This window comes from Oreochromis aureus, linkage group 5 (assembly GCF_013358895.1).
Source record: "Oreochromis aureus strain Israel breed Guangdong linkage group 5, ZZ_aureus, whole genome shotgun sequence".
Lineage (NCBI taxonomy): Eukaryota > Metazoa > Chordata > Actinopteri > Cichliformes > Cichlidae > Oreochromis > Oreochromis aureus.
The window spans coordinates 30,026,929-30,045,285 of record NC_052946.1 but is presented as its reverse complement, the minus strand read 5'-3'; the positions used below and the strand labels follow the sequence as shown (position 1 = coordinate 30,045,285).

The 18,357-nt window shown below is 39.3% G+C and overlaps 2 protein-coding genes across 3 annotated transcripts in view; one reads left to right on the top strand and one right to left on the bottom strand.

Annotated features, from left to right (window-relative positions):
- The window catches only part of st3gal8 (ST3 beta-galactoside alpha-2,3-sialyltransferase 8), a 25,447-nt gene extending 13,069 nt beyond the window's left edge, over window positions 1-12,378 (top strand). Inside the window, exons 2-9 of one of the 2 annotated variants that reach the window (XM_031733229.2) lie at window positions 2,468-2,814; window positions 2,924-3,107; window positions 3,184-3,322; window positions 4,489-4,682; window positions 4,766-4,945; window positions 7,206-7,251; window positions 7,896-8,015; window positions 8,308-12,378. In XM_031733229.2, coding sequence (XP_031589089.1) covers window positions 2,664-2,814; window positions 2,924-3,107; window positions 3,184-3,322; window positions 4,489-4,682; window positions 4,766-4,945; window positions 7,206-7,251; window positions 7,896-8,015; window positions 8,308-8,538 — 1,245 coding nt within the window. In that variant the 5' untranslated portion in view covers window positions 2,468-2,663 and the 3' untranslated portion in view covers window positions 8,539-12,378. Of the gene's footprint in view, window positions 1-2,467; window positions 2,815-2,920; window positions 3,108-3,183; window positions 3,323-4,488; window positions 4,683-4,765; window positions 4,946-7,205; window positions 7,252-7,895; window positions 8,016-8,307 lie in introns of both variants that reach the window. The other variant, XM_031733227.2, reaches the window with a different exon arrangement.
- Window positions 11,693-18,357, bottom strand: part of unm_sa1614 (un-named sa1614) — a 24,684-nt gene continuing 18,019 nt past the window's right edge. Inside the window, exons 27-29 of the mRNA XM_031733206.2 lie at window positions 17,583-17,737; window positions 17,338-17,463; window positions 11,693-14,987 (exon numbers count right to left, since the gene is read on the bottom strand). Coding sequence (XP_031589066.2) covers window positions 14,913-14,987; window positions 17,338-17,463; window positions 17,583-17,737 — 356 coding nt within the window. The 3' untranslated portion in view covers window positions 11,693-14,912. The remainder of the gene's footprint in view (window positions 14,988-17,337; window positions 17,464-17,582; window positions 17,738-18,357) is intronic.

The window sequence follows — 18,357 nt, the reverse complement described above, 5'->3', positions numbered from 1 at the left end:
CTACATCACACTTCTTCTTTTTTTTTACTTAAAAAATTAGCATGCAGTTTCTACAAAACAGTGATGTAGAAGTCTCAGGCTGGCTGATGCACTTTGCTTTAAAGGATTAGGGTAAAATGGGGCCTGATTATTCAAGACTTTGTATGTGTGAGGAAATATTTTAAATTCAACAGACTTAACAGGAGGCCATCAAAGACAAGCCAATGTATGGGCAATGCATATTGGAAAAATTTATTAATATATACCAGACTTTTTACTGCTGTGACCACTATGCTTGAATTAACTTTTCCCCCCTGTTGTTCACAAAAATGTTTGAATTTTTATGTGTTTCCTGATTCTCAGGGTGGAGACACGTTGATCCGTGTGCTGCCTCCTGTGTGGAATTTCAGGGCCAATCATAATATCCGCTCTGAGCTGCCTCTGTGTTAAAAGCTCTTTGTACTGGAGCACGTTTGGACAGTCCAACTTGGCATACAGTTACGGCCCCATTATACTCGCTGTGCACTGCCTGGCAAACCGCATCAATCATCACCTCTTGATTTTTTAACCTGGTGCTTTGTACTGCAGCCACGGGGTTGAGGGCACAAGTGTTCAACTGTGTTGCTTTTTACAACCATTTTAATGATACTTCACTACAGAAGCTCAGAGATTCATATATTACAGAGGAAGATGTTGCAAGAGTTTGAAAATACTTTGTGGGGGGAAAAACACTTTCTTTGATTACAGTTTTGTCTCCTTCTCCTTTTACCTTTTTCTCCTTCTTCGACAAATGCAAGAGGCCTTAAGCTCTGTGCAGTCATGTGCATGTGCAGGAAGTCACCTCTGTGTAAAAAATCTTTGTCCTTTGAATGCTACTCTTCTCACCTGGTGTGGATGACTTTAAGAGAAAATTATCATAGTTGATAATCAGTCCTAATGTGGCTGACTTGTCTGATCTTGTTCTGAAAAGGCTATGACAGGTGTAACTAGTTTTTTCAGTTTCACTAACCTTTTTTTTTTTTTTTTTTTTTAAACAAAAACTGATAGATTCTAAACGTGCAAATCAGTCCATGCATGATTACATTGCTCCGCCCATCACAAAGTCACCTGAGACAATATATCGTCATCTTGATCTTCATTTACTGGACTAACGAATGTCGGTTGGAAAAATTTTACATATCGCACTTATCAAATGAGAAAAGGGGAAGTAATGGTTGTAAAGTGCACATGTGCGTTAAACCAGGTCAGACGGATACTGTATAAAAAGGTGTGATAGCTCAGGTACATGAAAAGTAGTTAAGACTCACGCTGACACAGGTTAGCTGACAGGTCAGACTGAGTGTGTTCGTGCACACACACAGCGAGAGGGAGATTTACATTGAGAGATGAAACAGGAGAAGCTGTACTGAATCCAGATCTGATTGGGATTCATAGACTGAGTTCTGTGTGCACGGATACATTCCTGCAGGAGGAGAGGGGAGTAAGAGGATGACTCCATTCAGGGAAAAAAAATGTATTTGTCTTTTAAGAGAGTGGGGCGCTGCGCCTGTGGCTGAAACTCAGCCTTCCCCTTTGTCAGCATCAGTGATGACATCAAAACTACATTTTCGTCGGTCTGGCTGGGGGGTGGGGGGAGTGAGCTACCAACGACCTCCCGACTAGCTAACTGGTCGTGTTGCTCTTGTTTGTCGTTCAGAGAGGAACTTCTCCTATCGGTGATGTACTTCGCTGTCTTGGGCTGTAACACTAGTGGGTAGTTCAGAATCAGAATAGGCCAGAGGGCCCGGTGGCGCCAGTGTCCGGCAGCCTCGCCTCTGTCAGTGCGCCCCAGGGTGGCTGTGGCAACAAGGTAGCTTGCCATCACCAGTGTGTGAATGGGTGGATTACTGCACTTTGGGGTCCTTAGTGACTAGTAAAGCGCTATACAAATACAGGCCATTATAATCCCAAGGGAAATTATGTGGGTTCCTCTTGGCAGCAGCTTTCCCCTTAGTAAATTGTCAGGTGAGGCAGGTGGAGAATTTGTTTACGAGGCGCTTACACTGAGTTCACCATGGCAGTGGAGCAAAACAAGAATTAGCATAACTCTCTCATCAGAGTGAGGGAAAACACTGGAGAGCAGCTGAATGCTTTTTTTTTTTTTACGTCAAGGTTGTCACAGATCAGTTTCCAGATATCTCTGTGGTTTTATGATTTTTATCTATATTTGGCTTTTTATGAATAAACAGAAATGCACTGCGATTTGTTTACTTAAGATTTTTCAAATGATCTGAATATGGATTGATACTGGGCCACAGAGAGTGTGATTGCCAGTGGCTGATTTGTCAGTATCCGTTTTTTATGTAATCTTTAATGAGTTCTGCAGTGGTTTTTAAGGGATTTAAACACTGCTGAGTTGTAATGCAAAGAATGAACCAAGAAAAATACAGGTTTCACATATTTAGTTTATTATTAATGATGCAATATTCACTGTGTCTTTCTGTCACAGATCTTGTATCTACCAATCAGAAAGCAACACCGGTCTCAGCCTTGATGGAGGAAAAGCTGAGTGGTGACGTGACAAAACAAAGGAAAATGTCCAGATGACAGCAGGTGATACATTCCCACTATGCTGACATAGCTGGTCAACGGACAGCTCAAGAACACGCCCTTCCTCCTTGCTGCTGAACACCCATAGTGCAGAGATGATTGTTAGGAGGAAGGCTTGTGTTGCCTTGGTGATCACTGCCATCCTCTTCCTCATGATTGCCAGCCAGAGCATTCAGAGGAGGTATTTCCTGTTTCAGCCTGCAGCTCCGCCCAGAGGCCAAAGTGCACCCAGTGGCAGGATGACAGGTGAAGAGCGGATGTGAGAAATTAATGGGGTTTTTTTGTTGTTGTTGTTGTTGTAGTTTTTAAGTATTGGTCCACATGGCCTGAACTTCTTCGTTTCTATTTCTAGCAGCTGATTTCACAGGCCCAATTTCAGGTCAGGCACCTCCTTACCTGAAACCTGAACAGATTCCCCTTGGTCCCACTGAGGAAGAGATGGTTGAGGAAGAGAATGATGAGGAAGAGAATGACGAGGAAGAAAATGACGAGGAGGAGGACGAGATGGTGATTCAGGAGCAGCATATGAAAAACGCTAAGTATGACATGTAACACTTGTAACCCTGCATATCCCCTAATACCCTGGTCTGAGACCTGTGTGCTGTACTCTTTCAGGCTGTGTGGCTGCTCCGATGCCTGTATTTCAGACAACAATGGGTCTGAATGGTTCAGCCAGCGCTACGACGCTAAACAGCAGCCCATCCTCAAAGACACCGGCAATAATTTGGACTCTGATGCACTTCAATGGTGGCTGGTAAGGACAAAATGTAGTGAAAGTTCAGATTTTATTAAAGGGGAACTACTGTGATTATTTCTAACTCTATATTTTTATTCTTGGACTAGAATAGTTTTGCATGATTCACTTTTAAAAAATGATCCTTATTTATCTTAAACCTTAGTGTAGCCCCCACAGGTCTGAAGGTCAGTCTGAAACAAGCTGTTTAAGCTCCTTTCCCTTTAAGCTCCTTTTCTTTTGATTGATTTTCCCTTTTAACCAGAAAATGTGAAAAGCAGATCTGTGTGCATCACACTTTTTAATGGCCAGCAGGGTCAGTAACTCCAGTTGCAGGGACTCCTTTGTTTACTTAAACTCTAAATCTGCTAAACACTTTCTGTGAATACTGGATAAAACAAGAATTTTTTTGCAAATAGTGATTTAATGTCCAAATTATAAACTTAGCCTTAATTATCAATGTTTTGTTATTAAAATAGTACAGCAGTATTAGTTTATGAACAACAAGAAATTCAGTTCATTTCACAGGAACTCGTTGCAGGGGGAGTGACCCATCAGCTTATATTTTGGGCATTGTTTTAAATTAAAAGACCAACAGATATTTTGTAACATACTAGATGATGTTGCGGTAAATAGTCATGAGCAGTTATGAAGTTTTGTATTTTCAGAAGCCTGAATTTGTCCTTGTGGAGGCTGGCTGCAGTTTGCATGAGAAGACAAATGTCTGAGTCTTTTTCCTGCATTTAGATAGATTAACTCCTGCTGCAGAAACCATTAGTAGATTAAAAAGAGGAGGCCAGTAATGCTGCTAACATAATTAGTCTGGGCCACAGAAGGCAGTACACTCTCTGTGTGTCTGTCTGTGAGGGAGAGAGAGAGAGAGTTTCATTACTCATTCAGCTGTTTTGTTTTTTTTAAATTAAGAAATTATTAAAAAAAATATTTTACTGTCATGAAACACAAAGATAAGCACCAAAAACAAGCCTTTTGACACTGAAAGAAGAATTTTTAATGTGACTTATTAATAAAATGTTTTACTTGTGTATAAATGTGTTAAACGGCATTTGTCATGAAATGGAAGGAGGATTAAAAGGTTGGAAAAGATGTATTTATGTAAATATCTAAATGTACGATGCCACACTGGGGGGGAAAAAAAGAAAAAAAAAATAGTGTCTGCTCTTCCACAGAGTCTTCAACGGGCCGGTAATGACCAGTCCTTAGAGGAAGTGATCTCAAAGATGTTCCAGGTCATATCCCCACCCTCTATAGATTTGGAGCCCGTGCCCTCACGTTGCCGTAGTTGTGCAGTGGTTGGGAACTCTGGCAACTTGCGGCATTCTGGACACGGCGCACTCATTGATTCTCATGGCTTCGTGTTCCGGTACATACAGTGTCCACACAAACACACACACACACATTCACATGCACACAGCCCTCACACTCCTCGTGTTTTTTTTTCTTCAGGATGAACAGGGCGGTGACTAAAGGGTTTGAGGAAGATGTCGGCCGTCGTACGACGCATCACATACTGTACCCAGAGAGCGCAGTGGACATCGGTAATGGTATCAGCCTCGTCCTGCTGCCATTCAAACTGAGAGACCTGGAGTGGCTGACCAGCGCGCTGTCCACCGGAACAGTCAAAATGTACGATATATAAAAAACAAGTATGCTCATTTTCTCATGCATCCATGTATAGAAATACAGTAAACGGTAAAAATATATAGACATCAACAAACATATCAGACAGGAGAGATTATTTGATGTAAGAGGAAAAAGCTTATTTTTAAAAAAAATCTCAAATTAAACTCCTGGAGTCTAGATCAGACAATATTTTCACAAACCGGCCTTTAGGGTGTCGCGGATAAATACAACAAAATAAAATGATACGACCAAGAAAAAACTGTAGTATTTTTGTAAATATAATAATAATAAACATGAATTCACTGTAATTGTGTAACTTTATTAGCAGCATCCTCCTGAAATGCACCAACAACATTGAGCGTGACCTCCTCTCTGCCCCTTAATGCTCTCTGGTCACTATGGTAACACGTAAATATTTCTTTCAGAATAAAATACACAACTACAACACGGGAAAAGACCCAGGGAAGCCGAGTTAATGATAAAAACTAGAGATGGCACGATACCACTTTTTTATGTCCGATACCGATATCATAAATTTGGATATCTGCCAATACCAATATGAATCCGATATAGTGTATTTTTTAATGAAAAAAACTGTTTGTTTTTTTTTATATCTTGCTGCATTTTGTATAAGTTCACACTCAAGTTTTAAAAATCAAAACACTAAAGCTATTCTGTTATACCTGTATGCAAAAAATACACTGCACCCAAAATATTTCATAGTTCAGCAATACTGATCAATCTAATTTACTTAAACCTGCACCATCCTCCCTACTCTGGTATTTTAAAGAGTACTTAACAGAAATATTAAACAACCTAACTAATAGGGTTGCAAACTCCCAGCAAAAAAAATAAGCAACCACCCCCCACCCTCTGCCTTGTGATGCTTAATCGACGTAATCAACTTTAATTTAATGCACGTTTAAAAAATAAAATAAAATTTTTTAAAAAATGCACAGAAATCTATTATTTTTCTACAATAATTAAATAGATTCAACATCTTTCTTCAACAGAATTGCAGACTGCACAGATGGTACTTTCCCAAAGGAAAAAGTACTATAGCTTACTAGGGTATATTAGACTTAACAGTTACTATATACAGTAATGGACTTCTATACATTTTACATCAGATTAAAACTTTGGGTGTAAGATTCAGATAATTATTTATTAAAAGCTAGACATTTTAAATGAGAATAAGAAAGAAAAGTATGTCTTTGTGCCCCCCTTTTCCCTGTTAATGCCCTATCGGCCCCCCTGGCAAAACTTTGCTAGACCCGCCCCTGCACAGTTACCAGCTGTCAGCTACGTAGAAAAGGATCCTGGTGTAGAAAGTAATATTAAATAATTCTAATTGTTGTTTCTGTTGTTTAGCCACTGGTTTCCTCTTACTGGTGCAAAGTGGGCCAAAAAAAAAAACAAGAGAGATGGGAGTCGCGACAGAAAAGCCGATCAGCTGATCATTGATCAGTTTCATGATTAAAGTAGCAGCAGGAGAGGGAGGGAGAGAGAAGAGGCAGTCACTCCATATATCGGTTGTTAAGCTTAACATGGGAATGCTTTACAAACATTCAGAGATGAACTTACACACTTGCTTTACTTCTCTCTGGGATAACTTTCTCGGATATGAAATGCCGGTTTGGTAGCGAGGCTCCAAATACTCAGCCAGACCGGCGACAGGTCTCGCACGCCACAGCACTCTATCACGTGATGCATACTGCTCCAACGTGCTAAGGTTATGAGCCGAGTTCTCTCCGATATCCAATCCAGTAATTTAGGTCAGTATTGGACTGATACCGATACATAATATCAGATCGGTCCATCCCTCATAAAAACCCTGAAAACCATCAATTTCACACCTGAGCCTCAACTCTCTGTGAGTTAGAGAACGCTGGTCTGGATGGTAGTGGTGGTGGAGCAGAGTAAGCAGAGGGTTGATGAGGATGATGGGGAGAGAGAGTTAGAAGAGTGATGGACTACAACGAATTGAAAGAGAACAAGAATTAGTGGACTGTTTGGCAAGGAGAACATGGGCAGGTAGATTATTTAAGAACATTCTTCCTGATGCTGCTATCACACTGTACAGCCTCTGCCTACACAATCTCCCAGGAAAATGAAATCTATATATATATATTAACACACAAAAGTAAGAGTTCCATATGTTTATACATTAATATACATGAATGCAAATAGATAAAAAGAAACATGACACACTGTAAACATATATAACTTGTATGTAAGTATGTGTGTGTGTGTCTGTTTTCAGGACCTACATGAGGGTTAAAGAGAGAGTGCAGGCTGATAAAGACAAGGTAAATTATAATCTCGCCTGTGATCTCTATTTTGTCTGCAGCAGTTTCTATTTTTACTTTCAGCTTCCCTCATTTCTTTTTTTGTTTTTCCTGCTGCTCCTATTTTTAGTTCTTAGTTTTATCTACCAGTATTTACAAGATTTTTAAAATTGTATTTGCTAAAGAATAAGGGAACAAAGATGAGCAAATAAATCTTCGTGCTGTTTTTATTTTTTTTTAAGACGAATGAGAGTGAAGTAAGTGATTATACCAGAAACCAATGAAACACACACTTCTGGTCTGATTTGGACACAGATGAGCCACTATACTGATGTTCAAACATGACCTGTTATGCATTACCTTATGTTCTGTCATATCTACCTTGATAGTGGAGAAGGGAGAAAGAAGACAGGGAGGCTAGAATACCTTGTTTCAGTCAGAAGATAAAATCAGGGGTTGCAACAAGAGTCTTTTTATAAGTAAATAGGGCTTATTTTGGAACTGTGGGCAATGCAAACCTACTCTTGTGTAAAACACGTCCATTTTAAACAAACTGTGTGTGTGTGTGTGTGTGTGCGTGTGCGTGTGCGTGTGCGTGTGCGTGTGCGTGTGCGTGTGCGTGCGCGTGTGTGTGCGCGTGTGTGTGCGCGTGTGTGTGCGTGTAGGTTCTTGTGGTGAACCCAGCGTTCTTTAAGTATGTTCATGAACGTTGGACCGAGTCTCATGGTCGCTACCCGTCCACCGGCATGCTGGCCATCATCTTTGCTCTGCATGTCTGTGACCAGGTAAGAGTAAAGTAAATCCTTGGTGTAGAGAGAATGACCACATTTGTTCTTTCTTTTTTTTTGTATATTCACAAAAGATGGTGTTACTAACCAACAACAGACTAGTCCAAACAGTATTGTAGCATGTCCGTGACTAGTAAGTCATGGCAATACAACCAAGAATATTAATATCTGAGTTTAGAAGTCACACATCAAATGAAGCGTATAAAAGCGTGATGTATTTAGTATCAGTATGAGCTGTCAGCAGTGTGTCATGTATGGTTGATGGAATAGCTTCCGTCTCTCTGTCCAGGTGTCAGTGTTTGGTTATGGTGCTGACAAGCAAGGAAACTGGCATCATTACTGGGAGAAGAATCAGTTTGCCGGAGCCTTCAAGAAGACCGGCGTCCACAGCGCCGATTTTGAGAATCAGATCATCAAACAGCTTGCCAATGAAGGCAAGATCACTCTACACCTCAACACAACCACATCCGTGCAGACAGAACTAGTCACCAACGACAGACTGGTACATAAACTCGACTGACCTCTACCTGGCTGATCGTCAACACACCTGGCTGTCCTCTGGCACTCAAAAACCAAATCTGAGCCAGTTTTTAGACCATATATTTGTTGTTTTGGATAGAAATGAGACTCCTGCACTTTTTTCTGCTAGTCACCACAACTGCCTTGAGTCAGACATCCAGGCATGCTGGATTAATGAATGTTGTTAGGCTTTTTCAGACAGCTGAATTACCTGTGGACACATCTGTGAGGCTTATCTAATTTAGAGATCTCCTGCCTCTTCCAATGTTTGCTGCCTGAAATAAGTTCAAGCTCAACTCAAAAAAAATCAGTCTGTTTTTCTAGACCTTAAACCAACTTTCCTGACGTGTGCGACTGCTGGGATAAACCACAAAGACCTTAGCTGTGAGCTGGAAACAACCACAGACTTTATTTTCTCTTATCTTTGTTTTTATTGGATTTTATAGGTACACAGGGATAACCTTTCTTTTTCTTCTTCTTTTTTTAATAAAAGCACTTTTTCCTTAAGAAGAAATGTTGGAATGAGGTCAAGTGAAGGAAGTGTTCACTTGGCCACATAAGATTTTCTGCATTGTATATCATTTATAATCCATCCATTTTATTTTATCTTAATTTTAACACAAACCGTCCTGGCCTAGAAGATCATGACAAACTTTTTAAGCTTTGTTACTTCTGCATTTTCAGAATGTAAACCAATGATACGTGGAACTTCCTGTCCTGTTTGGTTCTCAGCCTGTGTGATTCAGCAGTCTGCAGCAGTCTCAAGGTTTGCAGCTGATTTAATCTAAAATAGGAAGATATCATGATATTAGTTTGGTTTCGTTTTCTAATCAATGCACATTAGCCCCTGTTGTATCCAACCTTCATGGGAGTAGTAAAGTCAGGAGAACCAGTCCTTCTGTTTCACATCAATACAAAAATACTTAAAATGTGGTGATACTTTACATGAACTGAAATGTTCGGGCTAAAGTGTGACTTATAATCTTATAAACGTAAGCTTAGTTAGGGCTGGAAAACCTTAAGGTTTTGGTTTAAATAGATTTCACCAGCTAGAAAGCCATGAAGACTTCTCACGTGTGGTGAAAAAAAAACAGAAATAGGGAGATTGGAAATATAAGAGGTGATATTGGCACGTCACAGGTAATATCAATGTCAGTGTACATGTCAGATACACTCCAATATGAAAACTTGTGTGTAATGTGTACTCAGAATGAAAGGTGAGCGTGACGACCTTTATGCTCTCCAAGTTCAGTTCCAGGATGTTAAGTTTGCTTAGTCTAACATAGCTTGTAACTTGAGCTAGGTGCACCTCGTGATGATTATTATTAAATAAACTCAGCAAAAACCATGTAAATTCAGTGTCAGTATAAACTACCAATCTTCTTCAGATATGATTTGGTTACTGTTGAACTTCATGGGAAGATGTCTTTTAGTTCGTAAACAAAGCTCAGCAAATTAAGCTGAAAAAGAAGACCACACACAACTTTAAAGATTTATTAAACAAAACCTGAAAAGGACAAAGTCGCTCTGCAACATCACCTGTGTGCGCTGTGGGCAGATGAGTAGATGATGTAGCTCAGTTTCACTTGATGTAAAACAACCAAAAATAACAGTTTCACAGCATGTAGATGGCTGTCAGCCCAGTACTGTTAATGTACAAATACCAGGTACAGATTGTGTGAAATGACTTTAACCACCGAGAGCAGTTTGGGAACATTCTCACCCTTTTTCGGGGTGGGGGGGGGGTCTGAAGGTGAAACCACACACTTCCTTTTTTTTAAAGCTACTTTGAAGCTTTTTTGGGGGTGGCATCAAAGAGGGAGGAGGGCTATGTTACCTGCTGATGTTTGCAAACCTGGTTAGTAACTAGACTTTATATTAGTGCTAAGCAACAGACTGAGAAACAAAAATACACAAACTTTTGCTCACCAAACTTGGACCACAGACGTTGTGTGTTGCCTGATAGTAAAACTAATGACACATCAGGCCGTGTTATTAGTCAAATTAGGCGGTTACAACTGCCTACATGTGAATTTATTCAATTTTGAAGCCAGCCTAAAGTGGCCTTTAGAGAAAAGCCTGTCGACTTTGGGTTTCCTTCTTGACATTAAGTAAGAAATTCTATATTAGTAGCAGTCGTCATAGTAGTATGAGTAGTTCCTCCTTGAGAACGTGGGTTTTGTGGTTTTTCTAAAGATTAGGGAAAAGGAGCACGGCAGCTTTGAATGACAAGCATGTCGACACAGGCAGATCTGTGCACCTCACCACTAATTCAGAACACTGAACTCAACTTTACTACTTGGTTTACTTTGGAAATAAACAAGTCATACATTTTCAAGTGTGACACAGATCATCGGAGAGGTTTACCTTATTAGTCTGTAACTTTGCACTAATTACAGTCTAGAAGTACAGATTCTTAACCAAGATAAAATGGTGACGGCCCAGAAACCAGTGGGTGATGTCACAGAAGCTATTATGTCTTTTATATAGTCTGAGGAATCATAGCTTTTGGGCTTCACACAGTTGGGTCACATGCGCCATCATCGACGTGGGCAGGAGGTAAATATAGATATTACATTCTGGGCTTAAAACCAGTAAAAACTGGGGGACATTTTTATCTTGTTTTTTTTTTTTGTTTTTTTTTAGTGGACTGTTTAAGGTTGTCATGAAGAGTCTCTGATCTGCCCCCTACTGGATGTACTTTTTAAAACCACACAGAAGTTGATGAACACAACTGTTTGCTTTGTAATTCTGCGCTTATGTGTACTGTTGTAAGAAACAAACAGTTTACTGTAGCAATGAGGTTTGAGTGTTAACAGGCTGTTTTAACAACAAAAACGTGCATATTTGTGGTGACAATATAGATGCAGATTTATACAAATAAGCCAGTGTGAAGCCGCCCTAACTGATCTGCTCCAAAGAAAAATGTTCATACAATGTGTTGTCCAACACTCCTCTTTGCTAAGTGTCATTGTACAAAGTTGATAGGATTTTTTTTTTATTTATTTTAGTGCCTGAAAGAAAAAGAAAAGGAAAAAGTCAGATACCAATAATAGAGGAATAAAAAAACAACCCTTGAAGCAGGCTGAGGATTCTCAAAAAATCAAATGCTGAATTTTCATTTGGAGGATGTAGCTCTGTCATTGGTGTTAGTGTGAGTGCAGTTTTGAGGGTGCTTTGAGTGTACCCTTATCTGTCTGGAACAAGTCAGTGTCTCGTAAATCCAACTGCTGCATCGCCAGAAGCCTTAATTTTAATATGAAACATCTGCTGCTTGCTCTAAACTTTTTCCATTCACTGGTGAGATTTAACACTTTGTTGCCTTGTCCAGGAAATAAACTTCCTGCCAAATTACCTGGGAAATTATCCAGTTTACACACAGATGAGGAATGCTTTAATGTGCCATAAAACGACAGAGCAGCAGCCCTTCTGAGTCCTGAGCTGGATTGTTGTAAGCAAGTTTACTTCCTCACCTTTGACAGAGGAGTTTGTTGTGACTTTAAATCCAAAGTTGTGCTCACCAGACTCTCTGCAGTCTTCAAATGTAGAGTTTTATTTCCATTGCTAGGTGCAGATAAATCCACTTAGTCAGCTGCTCGTAATTCCATTATAAACATCTGTATATGAGCTGTAGATTTAGTACAAAGTGACAACAGGTGACCAAACGTGTGCGGCCTGTGGTACCATAGCTTTAATTCAGCTCGTCATGTAAGTTTCATTTAACAAACATGCTGATTATCAGTCCATTTACAGAGGCCGAACTACAGAAGCATTGAAACAACAGATAAAAATCATGAATCCACCGCTGTCACTTTGAATGAAATAAAACATTTTTAAAAAACAAACTGAATTCTTGGGTTTTTCTTTTTCTTTTTGAAAAATTGTGCGTACTCTGGAGGTAAGAGCTGAATTGATCATCTGTGGAGGAGTTGGTCTATAAAAGCTGATTCTTACGCCAATGAATTTCTGCCACTATGCCAAATTCTTTAAATGAAGATGTTTTAACAAGAACTGTTTTCGTTCATGAAAATGTTTTAGAAAAAAAAAAAAATCAAGAAGTTTATACAGAGATGCTATAAGGAAACGTCTTATTACAGCCCCAGGCAAAATTATTTTAGGGAAGAAAAGAGTTCTCCAACCTGCAAGGCTCATCTGTCAGCTGTTACACAGGAAAGCTGGAATCGGCTTATAGGAATTTTTCTTTTTCTTTTTTTTTTTTTTGTGGATGAAACCCAGTGTTGATGTTATGGGCGGGCTTTGGGGATCTATTCACAAAGGTCAGCTGAATCTTTCAACAGTGTTTAATTTGAATCATGCTTGACTTACTGCAGCTCAAGTTAATTATTCAGTTAACAGCAGCTCATTGCTTCTGCAACAATTGCAGTAACTAGTTTGACATTTGGAGGAGCACATGGGCCTGAGTAAGTCAGACTTGTGGAAGTACTCTCCTTAGTGTTTCTTTGGAACTAAGGAGAGGTCATTCATCCATAATTATGGATACGGTTGCTCGTTTATCTTTAAAGTTTTGTGTAACACACACACACTTTTTTCTTAGAGGTTTCTTTTTAATGACAGCTAAATGCCCCCTTGTCAAAACTAGTTTCCCTTCCAGTACATGTGCTTAGGCCATTGCACAAGCCTGAGGAGGTACTTTGATGATCTGCTTTATCAAAAAAGTATTACATTTGGTTGAGGGATGTTTCATAAAGCCAGAGCAATTAAACAGTTTGTTCATTTGCTAGACAGAAGACTCTTTTTACTTTTTTTTTATTCTTTTTAATTTCAAGGATTCCACACTTTTTGCTAGGGGTTATTATAAGCTGATATATTGTTGTAACCAGGAATGGAAGTAGTAAAGCTGAGTGGCCGAGGTCACTAAAGTACAAATAATGCCATAAAAAAGCAAAAAGCTGTTCTAAATTTAGTCTGAATGGGTGTTAAATGTTGTTAGTTACATTATGCTAGGATGTCCAGCACACAACGCCCTTTGTTGTTTTGTTTTTTTGCCTCTGTTAAATGTACCACATAACATGGTGCCTCAGTAGAACTTATTCTATATTTTACTAAATAAAGTTTTACTCAAAAATGTGCTAAATGAAGTTCCTGTGCTTAGCTCACTATTACGGCCTAAATAAAAGAATTACAGAAATGATAACTGGGAAAATAAAACATGTAACATTAAAAATTCTTATCCAAATATTGTTGAACATACATTAAGAAGATTTGTGTTCTCCCTTAAAGCTTTAAAGTCATATCCAACACATGCAGGCTATGCACAATGATTAAATTCTATTGTCTTAAAGTATCAAGTTTATCTATTTTTGTGCTTTACTTTTGTGCTTGATGCCATTACTTGAGTATATATGTATATTACACAAGCTTTTTTTTTTTTCAATTGTTGCTTAAAAGTTTAAATATGTCTAAAATAACTCAGTACTTTTACTGACATTGAACTTTAGGTCTTATTTTTCTCTAATAGCCAAACAAAAAGGAATAAATAAAACTTTCCATCCCTGGTTATAATGTTAATACAAAGGTTCTTGTTAAAACAGAATTATTTAATCACGAAGAAGTGACTTGTTATAATGAGAAGTTTTGACACTTGAGCACTGAGTAAATTCATTTCGCAAACGTGGCAGCAACACACTGCTGTGTTCACTGAGGCAATGTGATATCTTGAGACATCGAAGGCAACTGGAAGGAAATGTGAGTCTCCTGTGAAGTCCACTTTTCATATCTCACTTTAGAGCTTTGGTCCTTGGTATCTCAGAGTCTTTTGTGCTATCTGGGTAAGCAGCTGTAACCAACAAATCCGATCAATAATATGGCCTGAGTCCGGGTCTATCGAACCTAAAATGTGGCAGCAGTAGCTTCTGTGTTTTGGCTCGCCACACATTCAGTAAACATAAATAAATTATAATAAATAAATAAAGTCAAAAGAAAATGAGTCCCAGATTACCTTCAGAATAAAAGTCCAGGGGATTGCTGTTTCTTGTGATTTGCCCTTTGTGCTTAAATATTATTTTGCTTTTTAAGTAAATAAATAAAGTACTGGCTACAGCAGCCTCGAGTGCTGGCTGTTTGGTCTGTCCGAGGCGGTCTCATTGGTCTCTTCCTGACCTAACTGGAGCCACATAAAAATAATGTGTTGTCTTCACTGAAGGTCATCCATAATGTTTCCATGGTAACTGACGGCATGAGGAACACCGGTTGCTGTGACAACAGTGTCAGGACCACGAACATTTGAAGCCTCTGAACATCTGACCTGGTCCACCTGCAGATCAGGTGTTCTCATGTGGTTTGGTTCTCCAGAGCTCTGCGGTGATCTGGATTTGTGCTGGTCTGAGGTCAGCCCAGTTCTGGCCTGGTTTCACATCAGTCAGACAGCGGCTGGACGAATGAGGAAGGAAACAACCCTCTCTGGTCTGGTTCCTCCTCTATGTAACCATGCTACACACACACACACACACACACACACACACACACACACACACACACACACACACACACACACACACACACAGAGAGAGAGATACGTTTACCTTAATGTTCACTGGACATTTAGTCGAACAGAGGTTTGAAGAGTGGGAGCCTGTCAATGGAAAATTGTACTTAGTAGTCAGTATAAGCTTTTAATGATATAAGTTTACATGTGATAGAATACTGCATAATAACCTTTCGATGACTTAGACTGTTGTTACTTGTTCTGTTCTCTTTTATCAGTTCCCACAGCGATAGTACACTCCCCTACCAGGAAAAGGAGCCGCTTCCCCCACACACACACACACACACACACACACACACACACACACACACACACACACACACGTATCAACATTCCACTAAACCAGAGGTTCCCAAAGTGTGGGGCCCGCCCAAAAGAGAAAAAAAAAGAGCGCTTGGACACTGTGGACAGGTTTTTGACGGGGCTCCCACATAAACGCAAAGCAGGAGATGAAGCATCGCCAAATATGTTTCCAAACCAACTTCCTTCCAAGCCAAAGACAGGAAAATATGGTGAAGCATATCTTCCCTTTGGCTTCACCTGCACAAGTGCCAAGGTAGGTCTCCCCTGCAAAATTAGTTTCGGCTCTCCAAATCACGGACAAACAGTATCCCACATTCTTGATTTTTAGTTCACAAACACTTCTTGTAATAACTAACTACTCCTGACATTTTGGACATGTTAGCTCTTTATGCAGTAAAGTTACGGTGGGATACAAATAATATCAGGCTGATCCTGCCGTAATTTGTTCCCCCGGTTCAAATCACGGACAAACAGTATCCCACAGCTGTTTATGTGTTTAAACCCATTTTGCACAGAGAGACATTTTTTTGAAAAATGTATTGATAGCAATGTTGAATATTATTACACAGGAAAAAAAACAACTACACCTAAAATAATTACACCGTGACGCCTCTGCCTTTCTAAATGGAGGGACAGTAACTGTGTGTGTGTATGTAAGCGTGTAAAACCTGAAGATAGTCAGATTAACAGTATTTTGTCTCTATCTGCCATTCTGCAATTCATCTCATGTAAACAATAACGTGGCGCACAGCGTGACGTGAAAAGAGGCACATACCTTTGACGTTGCGTGACGAACTCTGTAATCCTCGTCCACACGTAAACGCAAAAAAGGAGTTTTAAATAATCTCCGTTTTCGGTGAATCGCAACGCCGTTTACGTGTTGACGAAAAGCCCAAACGCATAGAAACAGCTGAGTTTTCAAAAATACCCGTGTAGGTGTGGACGTAGCGTAAAAGAGTTAGTAGTATATTTTATCACTACCTGTAATTTATTGCCATTTACTTGTATTTGCTTAATTGTTTACTAAATGTTTGAGGTGTGAAATAAACCGCAATGGAGTTTGTAAACAAAATATGGGTGTGTGTGTTTGGAGGATGTGTTTGTGGGGGGGGGGGCGCGAACATTTTTCTTGTAAAAAAGGGGGCCTGGCAAAAAAAGTTTGGGAACCACTGCACTAAACAAATGTATTAACTGTTGTATTACTCTTCTTGTATATAAATAAAGACCAGGGCAGTGGCAGAGGGAGAGTCTCGGAGCCCTCACTCTCGTGCGAGTGCTCTGTGACTGCCCTTGCTGCAAGTAAAACTGTGTCTTTCTCCTCTCTGATTTCTCAGCTGAAGAAGTGTCTTTAGAATAAATCTCTTGACAGAGCCACTTGGGTGGATCACTGCAAAATTTTACCTTCGTACTATGTACTTTTTATTTTTTATTCTAAGGGAGGGGTAAAGATTTGATTTTGAGCCCTTGTAACCTTTTAAGCAAAGGTAATATCAACATTAAAACGTATACTTTGTAAAATCTATATTTCTTTTTAATGCTCATCATAGAAAGATGATCTATAAAAGCTACTGAGGTTCGAGAGCACTTTCACAAATGGTGATGCCATTTTTTCCAGAGAATTGGTTAATAGCAGTTTGATTTCATACATGCTGATGACAAATATAAGCTGCTCTGGCACAGGTTAGATGTATCCTAGCAAGAATTGAACCACCTTTGTTAACAGTGAAAATCCAGCTAAACCCACAGTTTATCCTCTAAGCTTTAAATTCTCCTTACCAGAACAGGCCTCTGGGCATATGTGCTTGCACTCATGCAGTTCAATGTTTATGTATTTTTACACATTGGAGGCTCTAACATACATATCTATTTTATATATTTTAAAATGATGGAGATTCCTTCATTCATTTCAGTTGAAGTACAGACTTAATATCAGAGGACAATCCGCCAGCCGAGGCTCTAATGAGAGGTCGGGTTAGTGATACTGATACCTACCCACCAATCATTGTCCTCCTGTCCCAGGACCACCAGCACTTGGCCCTCAGAAAAGCTCAGCTCGTCATGGTGGTCGGCCTGGCAGTCATACAGCGCCTGAACCCGACGACTGGATGCTCCTCGAGGCTAATCGATACATACCAAATCATGTGTAACATTATTGCTCATGTATCACAGTGTTTTTCCTTCCTAAAATAAAAACACTGCAAGGTTGATGGGAAGTTAAATGTTTTCAAAGATCTCACCAATGATCTACGAGGAAGTGGTTGAGGGGCGGAGCCTCTGCTTTCACTTTCAAAGCTCTGAGAGCGCTGATTGGATGGAGAGCCGTTTACTGGTGCCTTACTGTTGAGAATCTGGAAATGGGAGGGGCCACTTTCACTGTCCGCCCTCCGAAAACCTCAGACAGAAAGATTCAGGTTTTTAAGTACATTCTCATTCATACAGGGACAATAATTACATTAAATATAAGCAAAAAAATATATTTTACAATTTCATAATACAGAAAAAATAAACATTAAAATGCACTATTAATCAGACATAGTTAAGTTTTAAATTTTTTTTGGTAGCCCCCTGTTTTGCTAGCATATACATGTCTGTCATGTGGAAAACAAAGAAAAACCTCTTAAAGGAATACAGTGTGTCTGCGTTTTTGTGCATGTAAAGTAATACATGTTTGCATATATTAAATAATGTGAATATTAACCTCTAAATTCAAGTCACTTCTTTGTCAGATAAAATAACCATTTTGTTGGAACAGTCAAAAGCAAACACATGTGCTGTATATAAGAAAAAGCAGCAAATTCTCAAATAAGATTTTGGAATTTTCACTAAAACTGCAGATACATTTTGTTTTAATCAAAAAAACAACCATCATAGAAGTCAGTGTAAACTCATAGAAGCCAAAATGTATCCTCAGATTTTGTCTGCTCTCTGGTTAAAGACTGTAGGTGCACGCTGTCATTTATCACAGGTAGACATAATATATTTAACATAATGGATTTAACAGACTCTTGATAC